A 20,548-nucleotide genomic window follows, 5' to 3' on the forward strand; every position below is an offset into this window, starting at 1 on the left:
AACCTGCGTATTAAATTCTAATTGATATGATATCTGCCTGGTGGATGATTAAAGTGGGAAAAAGCTCCCATTTCCCTATATAACCTGAACCTTATCTAGGATTCAGAATATCATAAAAACTTGTGGGTGTGGGCAGTTTTGACTTGGGCCAGTTTGTAACGTAACCTCCTTGTAAACCTTTAGTTCATGTTGTGCGTGTGTCCATATCTCTGTCACTACATAGATGAAATCGAGTGGCCAGAGGGTGATGATTCATTACCTGCGGAGTCTCAAGACCTAATCACAAAACTGCTGAGACAAAGTCCCTTGGAGCGCTTGGGAACAGGTTGGTGTTTTGCCCGTTTAGCCCTGATAAATGCCTTTTCATCAGTGTTATTTTAATATTATTTATATGCTATTATAGTATTTATTTTACTTTTTATTTTTATATTTTCAGTTTTTATTTTAATTATTTTTTTATAAAATTTTTTAGTTTTTGTTGTTGTGTGCTTTTGTCATTTTTGAATAGTTCTTATAATGATTTATTTTAAAACAAAATGCTTCTATTTAGCTTTATTTAATTTTACTTTAACAACACTGCTGCTAATAAGATTAAAAAGCTGCCATAATGTAGCCAGCATTGAATAGTGTGGTATGACCTACAGGAGGGGCAGCAGAGGTCAAACATCACGTCTTCTTCCGTGGTCTGGACTGGAGTGGACTGCTAAGACAAAAAGCTGAGTTCATTCCACAGCTTGAAACTGAAGACGACACAAGCTACTTCGACAGTAGGTGGCTCCCTTGCTCTTTTATGACATCTGATGAATCATAATAATGTAGATGCAACTTAAGTTTCTATTAATCTGCTGTCCAGCACGCTCTGAACGTTACCAACACTCTGAGGAGGACGATGAGACAAACGATGATGAATCTTATCAGGATATCAAGTTCTCTTCCTGCTCGCATCGCTTCAGCAAGGTGAAATAGTTGAATGTGCACAACATTGTCTTTTAGTGATGCCTGTCAGTCAGTTATATTATGTTCTAATGGCTGACTGAGACATTTAACACATTAAGGAATAGATTATGACTTGTTTTTGTCATGTGAACTAGGTGTACAGTAGCTCTGAGCAGCTGGCTTCTCCCTCTAACTTGAGCCTGTCCTCCTCTGAGCGGAGCTGCAGTGAGGAGAAGGAGGACCGGTGGGATGGTCATTCATTGCTGTCTCCAGTAGAAACCCCCAGACAGCTTGCAAGTAGTGACAGGATGCAGGATGCCCACAGGTGGAGGTGAGCACAAGGCTGTGTTATGGAATAGGTTACTGACACACGACATACTATTTCTCCAGTATTGTTTGTATGTTGCAGACATATTGGGTATGCATTAGGGCTGTAACGATTTACGATATTAAACCGAAATCGCGACACTCAGATCCACGAACCTGTGTCGCGGTGTGAGAAGGCAGATCGCGATCGACACACCCCTTCCCAGACTTATCTTTCTCGTCCAGAATAGATCCTGCTGTGACGGGGTCTTTTACATATTAGGTATTGGAATTTCAAGCAAAAATAATATTCGAAGATCGCTGGCTATCATTTGATTATTATTCAAAAATCGCACCTCTCCCCCACACGCGCGCGAGCACACACACATATGCATACAAGCAAACACCAGAGCAAGTGAGCAAAGCGGTGTGTGTGTGTGTGTGTGTGTGTGTGTGTGTGTGTGTGTGTGTGTGTGTGTGTGTGTGTGTGTGTGTGTGTGTGTGTGTGTGTGTGTGTGTGTGTGTGTGTGTGTGTGTGTGTGTGTGTGTGTGTGTGTGTGTGTGTGTGTGTGTGTGTGTGTGTGTGTGTGTGTGTGTGTGTGTGTGTGTGTGTGTGTGTGTGTGTGTGTGTGTGGCGGGGCACCGGCGCGCGCGTGAACTGGAGCTCACCTCATGGAAGGAATCGAAACTTATATAGAAAGCTTGAAATACTTTTACTTGATTTAACGTTAAAGGAGAACTCCAGCGCAAAATGAACCTTTGGTCTAATTACACATTGTTACCTAGTCAACCGTTATCTGAGATTTGTTTTCATGATTATCGAATGTAAATAGTTTTATCTCTAAAAACAGTTTAGCCTATAACGCTAGTATAACGCTAGTATATGGGGCATGGAGTAATGACAAATAAAAATCGCTTGTTAATACCACTAACAAGGCTCAAAATAGCCCCACACTAACACGGTAGCATAATGAGGGTCCCTACATGCAAACCGAAGCATTGAGAACTGTGTAAGTGTCCAGACAGTTTAATAAGAAGATATTTTATACATAGTCAACTTCACGTATACAAGCAGAATCCATCTTTGGAAAAACAGACTCTATCAATCGATCTACGAACCACCGATCCAAATGCGCTGGACCATATGAGATTCTACACAGTTCAGCGCATTTGGATCGGCGGTTCGTAGTTCGACTGATAGACTCTGTTTTTCAAAGATGGATTCTGCTTATATACGTGAAGTTGACTGTATGTATAAAATATCTTCTTATTAAACTGTCTGGACACTTACACAGTTCTCAATGCTTCGGTTTGCATGTAGGGACCCTCATTATGCTACCGTGTTTTTAGAGATAAAACTATTTACATTCGATAATCATGAAAACAAATCTCAGATAACGGTTGACTAGGTAACAATGTGTAATTAGACCAAAGGTTCATTTTGCACCGGAGTTCTCCTTTAATTCAAAACATAAAGAAAGGGCTGCTTAGGCTAATTCGTAGGAAGTGTGCATTTCTCTATATAGACGCGTTCACTTTGTGGCAAGCGTTATTCCTGCGCTTGAGATGCGGGTCATGCGGAATAGGCAATTATTTGTGGTTTACAGCACAGACAGTAAGCCTCGGTTACCTCAGAAGAATTTTTAACATGCTCGAATCATCTCCACAATGGAGTATAGTTCTGTTTGTTTTTCAAAAGTATTTTGTTACAAGAAAACAGAGTTATAGCTTTAGCTATTTATTTATTTATTTTATTTATTTATTTGGCTTTTAAAATCCTCCCTCCTCGCAAGAATCGCGGTTTGTATCGAATCGTGGGTCAGAAATCGGGATACGAACCGAATCGTGGGTTTGCTGTATCGTTACAGCCCTAGTATGCATAGAGTTCCTGAAAGAGCTTGCAAGGAATGCTGTAATACTAACAATGCAATGCACTCTACTTTTGGTTCATTCATCACAATGGAATTAGAAAATCAAATAATTATAACCACAGATTATTTATTTTAAATTTTCTCGACAGAACTGAATAAAAAAATGCAAAAAAAACGTTTAATCTACCAATTGATGACTGAACTTAACATTTAACATTAGGTCATGAACAATATTGTTATCGTTAACTAAAACAATAAAAAAAAATAAAAAAAAATTGTTCATTAAAATAAAGCTGAAATAAAATATAATTAGTAGATTTTTAGATCTAAACAAAAAAAAGAAAAGTGAAGTACTAAAATAAATAACTGAAATAAATTAAATAAATATATTTTTTAATGTATAGATAAAAAAAAAACACCGTAACAAAATTACTAAAAATTTAACTAAAATTAATGTGAAAATATGAATCTACCAGTAATTCAAAATATTAGTAAAATGTGTAACACTGGTGATGGTAATGTAGTATACTACTATCTGAAATGTGATATGCAAATTTTTGTTATATATTTTTTTTTACAAGCAATAACAATTTGCCCAAGGGGTTTAGTGAATTATAAAATAAATACTAAGAAATATGTAAAAAAAATAATTTTTAATGTCAAAGTTTGTAATATCTCTTCTCACTCAGTCCAAGTCCGAGGCCGAGAGCATCATCCAGTTCATCTCAGCCTGATAGGGGCAGTAGTCCTCTTATTTTAAACAGCACTCAGAGCCTGGAGGCCATGCCACACTTTGCCTTTCCTGAGGATGAGGGTAACGATTTTTTTTTATGCATATTTAAATCTAACATTAGGTAAAATTGAAGGACAGCTTGTGAATTGGTCAGTCTGTGAATACTCCTCCTCAATTTTGAGTTTTTTAAAAATATTTTTGTTTCCTTTTTAGAAGGTCTTGTCTCAAATCTCCAGCGAATTCGTCTACGCAGCAATTCCACTGGAACAAGACCTACTAATCGCAGGGACCACAAGGCTCCACGTCGCCTCGGGCTCCAGCAGGAGACCCCCGAGAAGCCACGATCACCATTTACATGCAAAGTACCCAAGTCTGCATCTGTGTCTGGCCTTTCCCTCATCATCACAGCAGGTAAAAGGAGCTCAGATGTGTTCATGTAGATGATGTACCATCATGTGATACCATCACATTGAAGGCAACTGAAATTCATGTGACTAAAACAATAAACAAGTAAAGCAGGTGGTTTCAAGAGAACAATGAACAGTTGAGAGGAACAGAGAGCTTATTGACAAAGATGAAAGTGAAACATTACTTGACATAAATAAACTGTGTTTAGTTTAAATTGATATTTAGTACAATAATGTGGATATTGCAGATATTATGAGGCATTTCATCTATATATGATCCTTTATCGGCATAGATGACATCCCTGGTGGGCTCCAGACAAGCCCCATGTCTTCACACTCCCTCTCATCCAACCCTTCATCTCGGGACTCTTCCCCCAACCGTGACCTCTCTCTCAGCGTAAGCAGTCTCCGTCCTCCTGTGGTCATCCATAGCTCTGGGAGGAAGTACGGCTTTGCGCTCCGTGCCATTCGGGTCTACATGGGCGACACAGATGTCTACACAGTGCACCACATGGTCTGGGTGGGTATTATGAGTGTAGTGTGAATCATTCCATTTTATTCCATTAACCACTAGTGATGTGCCAAAATTTCGACAACTGAAAATATTTTACTACAAATTATTGAAAAAAATTTGTCCGAAACAATTTGGGAGGGCCAAAATCAAGTTTAATCTGTGCTTCTCCAATGGCGCGTTTTGCTGTATCAGTGTCTAGTTTGTACACACAATGTGGATAACCTACAATATTTAAAAATAAGCTGCATAGACGGTAGGGCTGGGTTAACAATATCAATTTGTAGTGCCTACCATGCAGTAATCACAGTAAATGTAGTTTTGATGCTCTTTAACCCCTTCAACCCGAAGTGTACTGCCGGCGCCTCATGAAGCCCCTCAAGACCCATATGTAAATCATATGGATGCTGAATTTGCTCCGATTGTGGAAAATGGCACATCATTATTTACAGCAGATGCTTACGATTAAAATGAGTCCATTCAACATAATCCATCACTCAGAACTAAAGATATTCCTCATGGAGTTCTAACACAAAAATCCCACAAATGCACTTAGCTAGCCCAAGCGAGGTAGCTTTGACTTGGCCTTTTCGCTCGCATCTTCATGAAACATACATCGATTGTGAAAAATCTAACATCGTTATTTACAGCAGGAGCTCACGGTTAAAAAGAGCAAAAAATCCCACAGACGCACGTAGCCAAGTATATACTGATGAAGCACTCGTGTTGCGTTTTCGCTTATAACTTCATGACGCATGCACAGATCGTAGAAAATGGCACAACTACACTCTCACGATTAAAAAGAGCCCAAACTCACCATAATCCATCAATCAGATCTAAAGATATTCCTCATGGACTTCTAATACATGAAGCTGCACAGGCGCGCATCCAATGAAGTATATAGATGCATTGATGTGATGCATTAATGTGACGTTTTAGCTCATAACTCCATGAAACATGCATACATTGTAGAAAATCTTTATTTATTATTTATTTCAGCATAGTCTCACGATTACAAAGTGCTCAAACACAATCCATTAATCCATTGCGTTGATCAAGTGATGCATACTTTGCTAAAAAACAAGTCTCTCATCTTTCCGGGATGCAATATGTTTTACAATGTTCCCGGAACCGCCTGTGCTTGTTTTCAAACGTGGAATAACACAAAATATTTATCATCTTAAAGATTAGATGTAAGTCTTAAATCTAGCCACTTCGATCAACTCAACGAGTGCTGAGTAGTCCCTCTATAACGCCCGCGGGTGCCACCTAGCTGCCTAGATACCTACCTTTTGACTCTCCTTGCTATAGTTTTGGAGTTATGAGTCTTTAGTTTTGTGAATGTCACTCAGAAAACAACAATTTTATAAATGCCTTCCAAATGTGTGAGGACTAAACAAAAAGGCTACCTTTGTTCTAAATGCTGTAACTTTAGATTACTTAATGCTATCACCACAAAATTTGGTGGAATTTAGGGGAACTTCACCCAAAAAATAATTTTTATCAGCAGTTACCGGTACTCGGCATGATAATGTCCAAATGTACTTTCAAAATACTGCTGTGTGAATGTGTTCTGACTGAAAACTACATCGCCGATGACCTACAGCCAATGAGAGAGCAAGAAACAGGACAGCGGGATGTTCGGGGAGGAGTTATAGACCAGAATATCAGCATTTTAATAGATATATTTACAATCATATCAAACAGAAACAAAGCACAAACATTTGCTTGCCCAGCAGCAAATTGCAAAAGATTCTTTCTTTTGTAAAGTCATGCAGTGTGAAACCTCCTGTCGCCGATCCATCGTGCAGTGTGAACACAGGACCAACTGGATGTTACCCCAGATAGTCGTGCAGTGTGAAAAGAACAGTGACCCGACTACTTTTAGTGTGAACTCGGCATAAGTGAACACTCATTTTGGTTTCGGTAAAAAAATAATTTCGGTGCATTACTGTGGTTAGCCATATTGAGAACCCAGTGTATAAAGATTTTATTGGTTTGACCCTTTTAAATTTGCTTTTATGTGTTACCTTTTATCTAGAGCGTTGAAGACGGCAGCCCTGCTCACGAGGCCAGACTGAGGGCTGGTGACCTCATCACTCATGTGAATGGAGAGTGTATCCAGGGTCTAGTGCACACGGAAGTGGTGGAGCTTCTGCTGAAGGTGAGATTCTCAAATAGATCTGGAATTGAAGGCGGCCCATTCGCTTTTAAAAAAAGAATGGGTGTAGATTCTTGATTTCTGCTTGTAGAGTGGCAGTAAAGTGACTCTGCAGACGACTCCTCTTGAGAATACGTCCATTAAAACCGGGCCCGCGAGAAAGACCAGCTCAAAGGGGAAAATGGCACGACGCAGTAAAAAGAGCAAAAGGAAAGATGGTCAAGACAGGTTGGAAATATTTTTTTATAGCATCTTCTGGAACATTTTAAACCTGTTACATCACATTTAAGCCCAACTTTTATATCATAACTTTTCCAGCAAACGGCGTAACCTTTTGAAGAAGCTGCCCAAACACAGTCCAGGGATTCAGAACAGTCGCAGTTTCTCAGCGGGGTTTCAGCACTCTCCTTACGACAGCCTGTCTGACTCTCCAACTCCGAGCCTGTCTCCTGGGCCCAACACCCCATGCAGAAGCCCAGCTCCGGACCTGTCATGTGGTATGACTCAGTCGGTCTCTCTCTGTCAGATCCAGCCTTTATATGCTACGGCTTGTAATTAGTTATGCCTCAAAGAAAAACGCCTCATTCAAGGAATCAAATTCTTGAAAAAATCAGTTTGGCATGATTAATATTTTAACAAACTGCTTCACTGCTCATTAATATTTGAAAAACTTTTGTTTATAGTGCAGGCTATATATAAAATGTCTAAGATTTTTCCACTGATGAAGAAAAATATCAAAAGTCCTTCTTTATTTTTAAAGTAGTGTGAGATTGATTGCCATTGTTTGTACTCTCTTCACAGATTCAAACTCTCCACAGAGTTCCTCACCTTGCTCAAGCTCTCCAAATTCACCCATCCCTCAAAGTCGACCAAGTTCCCTTCACGTTTTGGGATCCAAGATTGGCCTTCGCTATAGCAAAGCAGGCCGCTGCAAGTCCAGCAACAGTATTCCCCCCTCTCCCCTCGCCTGCAATCCCTCTTCCCAGCCTCTGTCTCCGCAGTGTTCTCCATCTTCCCTCGCTGGAGTTCCCAAAAGCCTCCACTCATTTCATAATAAGATGATGTCCCCACCGACCATCGTGAGACAGACGGTGTGTCCCCGCAGTGCAGAATCGCCCCGTTCACCACTGCTGAAAAGAGTTCAGTCATCTGAGAGGCTCTCCGGTGCCCAACATGGAGACAAAAAGGCCTTCTCCTTTCGAAGACACACTGTGGAGGTTTCTCAGTGTGAGGCCGAAGGGTTTGAGTCACAAGCTAGTGACATTGCCTCAGGTTTTGTGTGTGTTGGTGACCATGCTAGACAAGGGTTGTACCTGGCTGGTCAACGAGTGAGGGACTCCGGCGGTGTGGTTATGAGGAAGCTAAACTTATCCGAAAGACGAGATTCATTTAAAAAGCAGGAAGCCGTTCAAGAGGTCAGCTTTGATGACTCTGATGACAAGGAGGTCGCAACATCTACACCAGTGCCATCTCATCCACGTTTCAAAGTGCCATGGATCAGCGCAACGGAAGCTGAGGGAAGCTCAGAGAGGAAGACCGATGAGCTTGGATCCAGGCTAAAAGAACAGAAGAAACAAGAGGATGGGTGTTAGCCTTAGATATGTCCAGAAAACTGTGAGACTCCGATGTACAGGTGCTTCCATGATCATTTGAAACATACTCCGAGAAAGGAGAAGGGTTTAAAGTCTTTGTTTAGTATCATTTATTCATAAGTTAGAAGTTATTCACCTGCCAAACTGTCTTTTAATGGGATAGTTCACCCAAAATGGAAAATTCTGTTGTTCCTCATGTTGTTTCCAAGCCTGTATGATTTTCTTTCTTTTGTGGGACATAAAAGAAGATCTTTGGGAAATTGTCTCAATGTTGTTTTGGACCCTACTGACTTCCAAAAACTGTTGAAACTTTCTTAAAACAAAATATTTCTGTTCCACCTAAGAAAGTCATACAGGTTTGGGACGCCATGAGGGTGAGTAAAGGATGAATTTTCATTTTTCAGTGGACTTTCCCATAAAATTTGTTTTACCAGGTAGCACAGTGAACTTTTGTAGATTTTGAAAATTTGTATTTATTGCATTTTCTTTTATACGAGACAGGAATAGAAAGGTCGTACAGTAGGATCGCTTTCTGAGAATTTGCACATGTGGTCCTGCTGAGGTTCAATTACTGTTGGGGTTTTTTTTTTTTTCATTCTCTATCAGTATCATAATATGTCTAATTGGTCAACAAAACTGTTGACTTCCATTTTGTCAAACTCGGATGTACAAGAAATTAATCTTTTGTTCTGTCGGTCATATCCAATATTATTCCAGCACCTAAATAATGAATTTTAAGAAGCCATTCAGCCAATGTTGGCGTTGTAGTGTATCATGTTTACCTGAGTGTACTTTTTCTCATTACTTGGAAAGAACAAATTGGCTTAAGAATACTAATTTGGTAATAACTTTTTATTTATAATATTTTGGATCTGGTATATGGTGTTAGCAGTGTTGTACAACTGAAATCATTTGACCTATGTAACCTTTAACAAATGGTAGTTTTCTGTCTCTGTGTTTTGAAGTCTGACTTGTGGAGATGTCTTTTCTCTTGAATTCACACAACAGCCATATGGCTTTGTTTTTGTGACTACCCTATATAAATGCCATAGATTTAATCTGCCTGATAGCCTTCTGCAGTGTTGTCATCTGCTTGTTTGCTTGGAAAGAAATGGCAGAAATCATTGTTACTTCACTTGTAACATGAGCTTTTTGTGCAATGGTTTGGTTAAACTGGATTGCTTCCTGATTCATTAATCAGAACTATAGAGACAGAAGTTCAGATACTTGTGAATTATAACTTGCACTCCCAGTCTGACTTGTCTGTCTTTCTCTTCTGTATCTCAGATTAATGTGGCACTATTTCCTCGAGTTCACACACTACCTTCATATTTTTGGAATGGTACTGTTCTTTTTTTTTTTTCTTTTTTTTTATAATAAGTAGAAGTTCTCTGTAATCTTTTTGTTGTTGTTTTTTACACAACCTGATTTAAAGGACTCAAAAAGATCCTGGACTCTCAAACTAAATCCATTTACCCACAACTGCATTTGTAAAGTTTTGATTTAACAGTGATTAAATGTGTACATAATTGCTGATAATAATTTCAGTGTCAGTGCTTTTCCTGTTGTGACTGTGAATAGAGTTTCTACTGAAGTGTTATTGGCCTCTGGTAGATCTATTGCCTCGAGGATTGGTCAAAATACACTACCGTTTAAAAGTTTGGGGTCTGTAAAAATGATTTTCCCATGTTTTTGAAAGAAGTTCCTTATGCGCACCAATGTGCATTTGGTAAAAAATAAAGCGAAAAGTTATATTGTGAAATATTATTACAGTTTAAGTAACTTAAAATATTTTCTAAACTATTTTCAGGATTCTTTGATAATAATAAATTAGATTATTATTTTTTTTTACACACAATGTTAATGCATCCTTGCTAAATAAAATTATTTCAAAACAAAATTACTGACCCCAAACTTTTGAATGTTTGAATATATTTTATATATTGCTTCCTGAGTTACCAGAATGTTTAATACTGCTTTTGAGAAATGTCTCAGCTCTCCTAAACGATAACAAAACTAGTGGCCATTTCGAAGTAATTTGAGATGTTTTTTTTTTTTATCTCTAGTACATCTACATTTTTTTATGAACGGTTTTTTGTACACTACCTGGTCTAACCACAGCAGGATGGCGCAATAGGGAGCACAAGAATGAGGAACGCTTCATGTGTTAAAACGAGATTTACTCTTTCGGACGTTTTCGGCTTATTCCGCTATTTTTCGTCGAGCTTTCATTAGTTCTCACGCAGTCCTGCCCCGTTTTGTGCTGTGCTGGAAAATGGCAGTTCGGCAAGTTGAAAAGATTCGTGCGGAATGAAAAGGAAAATGATATCAATCCTGTACTCGGCTGGGGGAGTGGATGGAAGTTAAAAACGTAAGTCCAGCCGAGTGTTAAAGATCGCACATTTAATTCGCACGCGCGAAAGAAAACCGTGAAAGCCTTTGCAACGACTTGCCACGGGTAAGTTTCCCCAAGTTTTACACATTGCGTTACTGTAGTCTACTAAACTGAAAGGCTAGCTAGCAGTTTCCAAATGTGGGAAAATGGTGGAAAAGACACGAAGTGTGCTTCTACAATATATAATATGTAGTGCTTCTAACGATAAGCCAACGTTTTATTTATTTGCAAAATTTCGGGATAGCCGTTTGCTAAAATCTCGGATTTAGTGGAGCACAGAAATGTGCAAACCGATATGCGTTAGGTTTGCAAGATGCACATGCATGTTCGCCTTGTCTGATCAAGGCAACACAGAATTAACAGCCTGCAAGAGCTTCAGCGCGTGACAATGACTGAGCCTTCATAGTGCTCGAGCAGTTTCTGAAGTATTTATTCCACAAACTGAACTTTTATAGCATATTTAGACGGTTTTGAATTTGAAGTGTCCATTTTTTAGACACTGCTTATATTCGACGCCTATGTTCCACAACAGCAGTTAGTTCTAGCTATTGGTAGTGTTTTTATTTTATTTTATTCAGTTGGGGGGGTTTTTTTTTATTAGCACGGGGATTTTTTCCCCCCACAGTTTGTCTCAGAGCGAGTTTCTCTCAGGATTGTGCGAAATGAGGTGAGACATAAAAACACGGAGTGGAACTGGATCCGGGAGGGTAAAGCTCTGCCGCTCCGTTCCACCGGCGTTGAGTCTGTGCGTCGCGTCATACTTTACGATTCTGGCCACGATTTGGCCGTCTGAGACAAATCCTAAGATTCCTCTGCTTTTAAGCCGGATGCACACTGCGATTTATAATAGTCCTTTACGATTGTTGCTTGTCAGACTGTACGAACATTATTCTCGCTGTAAGGTAAGCCATGTCACACTGTAAGATCTCATGTCAGACTCTACGACAGTCAAGTTAAAAACAGAAGCACTCAAGAAAAGTTGTCCGAAGTTTTAAATCATCAATCAATGACACGTTTGGTGATGTGAGCTGCATGCATTTACACGTGGGATTGAAATAGTGGCTACAAATAAATCTCTAACGTTTATTTCGGTCATAATTGTCTTAAAAAATGAAGACAATTTGACGGTCGGTCGTCGTAGAAGTCACACTGCAGGACTGTGAGCCAAATCTTCTGACACTGCCAGAATTTCGTCAGACGTAAAATTTGATCGCAATGGTCATTAATCAGCTGTCGGTGAACACGTCAAACTAACGATCAAAGACTTCAGATTTTAGCCAAGGATCAGAGGATTCTTTTAGGATTTGCCAAAATTGTCTCAGACGGCCAAATCGTGGCTAAAATCACACAGTGTGCACTCGGCTTTTGGCTAAAATCTGTAGTATTTATCGCTAGTTTGACATGTTCGCCGACAGCCGATTAATGACCATTGCGATCAAATCGTACCTAATTTTGGGGCACAGTCCTGCAGTGTGGCTTCTATGAAAATCAAAAACCAATATGGCCTGTTCACACAGACGTGGGCAATGGATGGGGAAAAACCGCAAGGTCTCGAGACACGTGCATGTCTTTTAAAAGTTGGAATGTTTTTAGCCGCGTTTTTAGAACGCCGTATCATACGCAAGACGTGGGAACCATGGTTAAAGACGTCTGTCTAGCGTGTTTACATTGAAAAACAATGGAAAAGTGCATTGGAGTGGAAAAACGTGTTCTATGTGACTCCTAAGGGGCCGTTCACACGTGACATGTCACGTCTTTTGAGCGCTCAAGTTCGTCATTTTAAATAGATGCACAACAAGCACACTCTTAAGGTGCATTCACGCGACAAAGCGTCAGGATCCCATTCATTTCAATGGAAAGCGAGTGATTTCCGGCGACACGAGCAACAGTGACCGTTGGTGACCGGATGGGGCGTGTGCAACGACGTGACAAAGTTGAGATATGTTCAACTTTATGCAAATGACGAGCGACTTTCTGGAGAAACAACCAAACAGAAACTGTCCTAGACGTATATAACCTATAACGGTGGTACTCGCCATGCTTGATAAATTAAAATTATAGGTGCAAACATCTTAATACTTAATCACAATACAACAATAAGAAACGTGAGGTAGCAATCATTTTCCTTCTTATCCGCCATTAATGTGACGAGTGTGTGTGTAGTCCCATCCCAAACTTACACCATTGGTTGAGCCAGTGTTACTGCGTGGGGCTGGTCAGGATGCTCACACAAAGAGAGCAATGTTTTGAAAGCACCACAGTGTTTACACTTTTCGTAGGAATGAACATGCAAATGGCTTACTTCAAATTGACTGCACATTAACTTGAGAAAGTATTGTAAAATAAAGGCACACTTCAACTTTAATTAGCAACGTTGTCCTTATCCTATCCTGTCCTATATCCAGAGGGTATGTTCTGCATGCCGTTCCTCCAGTCCTGCACACTCCAAGCTTTAAAAGGACATATTGTTTGGAGAACACTGTCTGTCACCAGACTCATGGGCATTAGTCAAGGTACTTCGGCCAATGAAACAAAAGGAAAAAAATATTGCATAAGCTTCTCATACCCAGACAATCTCATCTTTTTCCTTCTCGACACACATTTGCAAAATACTGTGACTGTCCTAATTTCTATATCTTACACACGTCCCATGGATAGATTAAACTCCTACCTCGGTAGCCTGAGGCTGAAGACATGCACAGCTCGATAGAGAATCCTGATACTGTTTTCTCATTTGAACTCCAAAAAGAATCCAGTCCTCTGCGTTTTCCTTGCGTTTTAAAAATCCTAATGATCCTAATAATTTTCCATAGTCCTGATTAGACCACCCTCATTCAACATTTTTTGTTTGATTTTGCATTGCTTGTCTCTCATTCAAAATACACATAAGCCTGTCATACAGGCTTAAACATATTCCTGTTAATGGCAAAAAAAGTGATCCACTGAAGAAAAGCAGGGTAGTTCAAGGGTTTTTGGGTTTGATCACTGCCTAGATACATTTTCTAATATTAGAACGTTTGCTTGATTTGCCCCAGCTTCTCTGGTGATTCTTGAGCACATGGCCATATGCTGCCCAATAGGAATGCAGGATTACCTTTTCCCTTCTGTAGCAACAGTGAGTTTCCTGGCTCAATTCATTAATTATTTTGTGCTCTGCCTTGGTCACAGTGTTTTGCGAACTGCTCTTCTCTAAAGGGGAGGAAAGGATGCGTACAAATCAGCCAGCCGCCGTCCTGCAGTTTAAGCCGTGTGCTTGACTGTAAAGATGAAGATTTCTCCCAGCAGAACTTTTAGTTGCAGAACTTGTACTCAGAATGGACCTTTTCTCTCTTCCTGAATGAACTTCTTCCTACAGCAGCAGTAGCATTACACGTACTTTAGTTAAAATGATGAAAAGGCGGAAAGGGGGATGACGTGTTTGGAAGGGGGTGTTTCGGTGGTGTGAGGATTGCGGGCTGTGGTTGGGTATGTCAGTGCCACGTGTCTGCGCTTGCACCTCTCTTCTCTACACAGAGGATGTCGGACTGAGACCTTAGTGCGCCTGGTCAAAGTGGGGTGAGTGCTGCCCTGTGATGCCTGCGAACACTTTGATGGTGTTTATTCGATTGCAATCCTTCCACAGGTTTGGCAAACCTTTAATGTGCCTCTTTCTTGGTATACGAGCATAAACCCCTGGTTCAAAGGTGCGCATGCGCATGAAAAAATTATATGTTTTGCTCTTCCGTCAAATAAGTCATGCATATTGCAAAAAAGCTTAAACAAAATCAGCTGTGCACTGTATTACTTGGATTCTTAGACAAGTATGGACTTTATATTGGATTAATTCGAAACTTGAGTGACCGGCACTCATTTAGCAATGCTATTTCCACAAACACCACCCTCTACTGTGACGGATTTTTGGCAGACAGTTATCTTTTTGATAATTTGCTGAAATTAAAATATTTGGTTACTTGCTATGCTATGAAATTAAGGGTGCTTATATTTCTAGCTTTCATTTTTTTCAAGGTAAATAGAGTCGCTTGTTTCTCGGTTTAGTTTGCCTTTAGATTATGGTGTTAAAAAATTCTCCTGGTCTTACAGAATGACTTACTGTGTCCATCATATGACGCATGAGGTGCATCGTGGTTGCTGCATTTATACTGTATGCACTTTCAACGTTTAATTGTTACAGGCAATCGTTACAACAAAATGTAAACGCTTTAGTCCAACTAGTCTGTTTTTTTTGTTGAGAAGTCTGACTAACTGACCAAGATAATGTAATTAGAGCTCGTCTTTGTTAAGCATGTATAATCGGACTACAGTAGGCCTTGGTGTTGTGCACTTTCTCTGAAAGACAATTGAATTTTGCGCATTCTGTCATGTCCAGTAGTGGTCAAAAGTGATGTCCAGAATTAATATTTGTTCTTAATGACCCTACCAGTTTGATTAAACCATCATAATATGAGGTTATAAAAAATATTTTATTTTAAATATGAGGGAAGAACAAAATGCTAAACTTGTTTTTTGTCTGACAAAATTATTTGACAAAAAACTACAGCTACCAGTACTATACAAAAAAACAAGCAAACAGAAAAACAAAAAGATCACAGGAATTGAGCATACATTGACTACAACATAATTAGGTATTATTGCATTGATTCTCTTTTTTTGCATGTGTTAGCAAAAAAAAATTTGTCGCCACAATTTGCCATGTTTAATTGCATTATCACAAATATAACAATTGAATATAAGCACAACTACACAACATGCTTTGAAAATCTTTAACACATTTTGAATAATATTTGAATATATTGTGAAGATGTCAATTTTCCTAGGCCGTTATTCATTTTTGGCCACTTGGACTGAGACGAAAGCTGTAGCTGGACTATGCAAAAGCCTGCGGTAGCTCGTTTGTAACTGCACGTAAACGCACCAATTTAGTTGTGTTGTTGTGAGTATTTTATTATTTATTCTTTTAGAAAGAAAGCCTCTGTGAATATTTTGCTCTTAATATACTTCTGCCTTTTTTCTTACAGTCATCACCCTACACTGGGAGGATCACACTTGAGAGGGAATGTTGAGCAACCTGCTATAAGACGACACCAGCTGATTTGGCGAAAGAAATCTGTAAAGGACTTCATTCTTTATTTCTTTTTCCGGTGCCTGAATGAGCATGCTGCATTTCCTTTGTTCCATCATTTGGTTGAACCGCGGGTTCAAGTTGAGAAAAGTGGCCTGTTCGGCTAACACCGGCCAGGTCTAAGCCTTTCCTACCGCGCATGCCTGCTTATGAGCTCCGGTCAGTAGTGCTTAGCTTTCAACGAAACGTCCCACTGTAACGACATCATTCGCACCCTCGCAAAGTTTCACCCCCAGTCCGACACTCTTCTGCCAGGGGTGATTGTTATTTCATACTCTGAAAATGGCTGCTGATGGCTTCCAGTACAGATCTCTGTACGCCTACTGTAAGGACTGGGAGGATGACATTGACCTTGAGCCCGGTGATATCCTGACGGTCGACAAAGCGTCTCTGCTGTCACTGGGCATCAAAGAGGGAGATGAGCAGCACCCGGAATGCATCGGCTGGATCTTAGGGTTTAACGAGCGTACCAAACAGAGGGGAGACTTCCCGGGGACGTACGTGCAGTATGTGGGACCTGTGAAAATGTCAATGCCGTCCTGCCAGCCTCGTTCTCAGAGACCGCTTCCTGCTGTTCCCAGACCTGAGCCAACTTTGCAGGGTAAGACTGGCTGCTTTTTTATTGGCTTTTACTGTGTTGACCAATGACTAACCTGCTTAATGTGTGCTAAAGAGAGGTCAAACTAAAGCCTGTTTTGTTTTGGGAACTGACTGATATGCTTGTTAAATCAAACCTCAGTTCTCTCATAATAAACATTTGTGGATTTTCCCCCCTTTTCTGTTGAAGGAAAATGGGGATTTTGCTTTTGACAGCTGCCTTCTTCTACAACAATATTAGTTAGGCATTGAATCATCAGATTTTACTAATTTTTTGTCATCTAGCACAACCATCTAACTCTTTAAAGGGGCTATATGTAGATTTCAAAAATCCTTGTTGTTAGCGACACCGGTGGTGGCCATTATGTCAACAGATGAGCTAGTTTGATTATAAATTTATATTCGAGGCTACAGATCAGTGGTATTCAAATGGAAGACCGCGGTCTGGTTCCGGACTCTGGCTTGGTTATGCAGAACATAATTGCACGTTTGAGCAGCGCGTCGAAACGATCGAGCAAAGCGCTCATGGTCATTTACGGTAATGGTCTTTCAGCGTATATCCTGTTATTTTAAATATATATTAATATATTATATTAATATTATATATTATCTAGAGCCAAACATATAAGCCCTTTCCGTTCTGTGCGCATCACTTCTCCTGCTAAAGCCGTAAAGCGCCACCACATTAAGAGCTGCAGATGATGCTGTCATTTTTAACAACAGTAGCAGAAACACGATCAGCAGCTAAATGTATACTTTTTGCTAAAACACTGCCGATTCGTGCCGAAAACAAAAAAAGTACTGCACCCCCTGTTTTCACAGGATTGTAAATGTTAATTTTTTATCATTAACATTTATTCATTTTTCCCATTTAGTCATTTATTTGTTATAAACATTTTAAGCAGGTTATTATTTTTTTAAAACACGCATAATGTTGACCGTTGCAGTGTGCATAAAAATTATTTGTCCGCTTTCCTCCTGAGCACTTGTCCACCTTCGGTGTTGTGTGAGCTAGGCAGGTTTTTATGTTCATTTTTATTTCCCGTCGCTGTGCAGGCTCTTCTATTGTATATGACAGTGTAAACAGCTCAATAACTTAAAATCTTGATTTATGTCCCGTAGACCGGTACAAAACAGCACCCCCATCTGAAAACATCTTCTCGCGCCCCTGCACGTTGGTCTCTAAATGTAAAATAATAATCATAATAGCCTAATAAAACATCTGATCTAGCCTAACCTTTTTATAGTAATATCCAGTTGAGAGAAATATTAACTTTTTTTTTTGTGGTAAATATTGGAAAACAATCTTAGACATCACTGCTTTTTGCTCTCTGGGCCCAAGATTCTCATCTTTGATGACTATTTAGAGTGTTTAGGATTTTTTCTTTTACAAAGCACTACGGGTGCCCTGGATATGTATAATTGTTCCAAAAAGATATTGTCTGGAGTCTGGACCCTCGCTGGGAAGGTAATATAGAGACCGGACCACTAATGGGAACTTTAATTTAATACCCCTGCTAGACTATATAGATCTGGCTATGTGAAACTATAGTTTGAATTAATCCCTTTTCTTTGCATGACACATTGACATTACAGTACAGAATGGCTCTTTCAGCATTATCCTGACCTGAATATTGTATAAGCATTCATTTCTTGTGTCATTAAATGGAAGAGAGGCGTCCATCACCATCACATTCTTTTGATTTTCCCAGCAAAAATGTCCCACGTCCTTGACGTAAATATCAGTCTACTCTACAGGCTTTTCATAGATAACGTACGTAGGAAGTTGGGTAGGGTCTTGTTTTTTAAGTTTCATTACAAGCTGTTCACACATTAACATTAAAAAGAGGTTAATACATGAACATTTTTACTTATAATATATAGTCTCTTTGGACAAACTGCCTTTGCTCCTGTATTTCTCTGGCACTTTCCTAGAACCCTCTCTCCTCCTCCCTTTATGCCCTCAGGAAGCAGTAAATTATAGTATGTTTGGAGGCCTGGCAGTTCACCAGGCCAATTTGGAGAGTTATATGTATCAGGTAGGGCTTTCAGCTTCATCTGCACATTCCCACTCCATCAGGTGATTCTTGCTTCAATGTCTCCTTTGTGTCCCTTTTTTTGGACCGGTAAAAGTCTGCAGTACACACTAAAAAAGTTGTCATATTCAATCTGTGATGCTCACTCACTGACTAAAAAGAGAAAGTATGAGAAGTGTTGGTGCACTTTGAAGTGTTGAATTCCAGGACGTCAGGAGGACCAGACGTGCACCATTTTAGCTGCTTCTTCTGAGTAATATCCAGACCTTTCTGGATATTAAAGGGAAATCTGAGGGATATAAAGTTTTGAGTATTTAAACATGTAAGAGGCAACGAATGTGTAGATTTGTGAATGATGGACATTTCTATTCTGTGGAGTTCTGCAGGCGCAGATGCGGGCCTAGTAACATGAACGGAGTCGCTATGATCACGGAAAACATGGAAGAATCTGTGATTTTTAAAACAAATTTTTTTATTGTGATTTCCAGGTCTGAAAAGTTAATCTCTAATGTATCGATTTTTAGCTAGAAATCTTAAAATAATTTTTAGACAACTGGACAGTTTATGGAAATTCATTGGTCAAAACTTTTGGCACCAGTGTTGCTTTAGTGTCTCCTTGCTGTAAACAGTAAGTTGGAACGAGCTAAAATCAGCTAACTTGCACATTTCTTTCTGTTTTTCTTGTTATGTAGCCGTAGGGAATTAACCTACATGTCTGCTGCTTAAAATTGATTTGCATGAAAATGTAGCATCGAACATAGAGGAATATAGAAATTATGCTCTATTAAGAAACTAAAAATGTCATGCCAGATTAATAAAGCTAATTACATTTTCAAGTACAGTATTTTGACATTCTATGATGTTTTCAAAAATGTTTCACCAGTAATCCTAAAAAAATTTTTACCAATAGTGACAAAATCTTATATAAAATGTTTGTTTTAATGATCAAAAGACCACCTTACTCTTTACCTACCGACTTAATGCGTAAACATTATTGTTGCTTTTAAAGGTTTATTTTATCATAAACTTTTTGAGAAACGATCATCTATGATATGAAATGTAATTGGTTATTTTTTTTTTATGTAATGAATACTAAACTTTTTTATAAAATATAAAAATATTCATTTTATTTTTTGACTTTTAATTATTATAAATCTTCACTTCAGCTACGTATAATATAATAACATAATATTTGTTCTCATTAGAATAAAATAAAATAAATATATTTTCTATGTATAGTTTTATATTGTGTAAATACCCTTATTGCCAAAATGTTATGCTTTTAAGATCGAAAGCTGTCTCACTAGCAAATTGCAGTAGTGTGTGGGAATTGTGCAGTGAAACTTTTTTGTTACCAACATGAATGTTGAAATATCTCACAGAAATCTTTCATGGTGATTATTATTTTATGCAAGTTTGATTTAAGGTTAAATTGGCATAATGAACACTGTAGTGCGCTACAAATGATGTTTAGTAAAGTTTTGTTCACTCAATTTTCTAACTTAAAACACACTTCATAAGACATAGCCTTTAAAAATGTACCTTGATTAAACTGCTGAGGGGAAAAGTAAAAAAAAAAAGTTATTCTTATCTGTCTACTAACTAAACCAGACACTACCGACCGCTCAAGGCTTGGATCTTCTACTTGATTTGTATCAGTTTTCCTCCAGCTGATTGACAGCACACTGTATGTGCTTGCTAACATGATAAAGGGACAACTCACCCAGGCCATCCATTTTTAGATGATGTGGTCCTTTGTGATTATTATAAAAAAAATTTCAAAGTTGTTTTTATTTACAACATTAATACCTGAAGCGTGAGCTTCCTGTCGCATAATGATATATGCGCTGCTGAAGCTCAAACGTTGGGAATCTGTGAAAAGTC

The 20,548-nt window shown here is 39.0% G+C and overlaps 2 protein-coding genes across 7 annotated transcripts in view; both read left to right on the top strand.

The window, feature by feature from the left end:
- Positions 1–9,548, top strand: part of mast3a (microtubule associated serine/threonine kinase 3a) — a 29,894-nt gene extending 20,346 nt beyond the window's left edge. For 2 of the 4 annotated variants that reach the window (XM_079614013.1, XM_079614011.1), the window contains 11 exons: positions 224–325; positions 645–767; positions 854–957; positions 1,092–1,267; positions 3,803–3,927; positions 4,060–4,257; positions 4,547–4,773; positions 6,806–6,928; positions 7,017–7,153; positions 7,244–7,422; positions 7,727–9,548. In XM_079614013.1, the coding sequence (XP_079470139.1) occupies positions 224–325; positions 645–767; positions 854–957; positions 1,092–1,267; positions 3,803–3,927; positions 4,060–4,257; positions 4,547–4,773; positions 6,806–6,928; positions 7,017–7,153; positions 7,244–7,422; positions 7,727–8,517 (2,285 nt within the window). In that variant the 3' untranslated portion in view covers positions 8,518–9,548. The remainder of the gene's footprint in view (positions 1–223; positions 326–644; positions 768–853; positions 958–1,091; positions 1,268–3,802; positions 3,928–4,059; positions 4,258–4,546; positions 4,774–6,805; positions 6,929–7,016; positions 7,154–7,243; positions 7,423–7,726) is intronic. The other 2 variants (XM_079614014.1, XM_079614012.1) reach the window with 1 other exon arrangement.
- A 1,066-nt stretch (positions 9,549–10,614) lies between these two features.
- The window catches only part of pik3r2 (phosphoinositide-3-kinase, regulatory subunit 2 (beta)), a 30,725-nt gene continuing 20,791 nt past the window's right edge, over positions 10,615–20,548 (top strand). Inside the window, exons 1-3 of one of the 3 annotated variants that reach the window (XM_079614016.1) lie at positions 10,778–10,975; positions 15,727–15,842; positions 15,928–16,632. In XM_079614016.1, coding sequence (XP_079470142.1) covers positions 16,314–16,632 — 319 coding nt within the window. In that variant the 5' untranslated portion in view covers positions 10,778–10,975; positions 15,727–15,842; positions 15,928–16,313. Of the gene's footprint in view, positions 10,976–15,726; positions 15,843–15,927; positions 16,633–20,548 lie in introns of all 3 variants that reach the window. The other 2 variants (XM_079614015.1, XM_079614017.1) reach the window with 2 other exon arrangements.

This window comes from Phoxinus phoxinus (assembly GCF_949152265.1).
Source record: "Phoxinus phoxinus genome assembly, chromosome: 5".
NCBI lineage: Eukaryota > Metazoa > Chordata > Actinopteri > Cypriniformes > Leuciscidae > Phoxinus > Phoxinus phoxinus.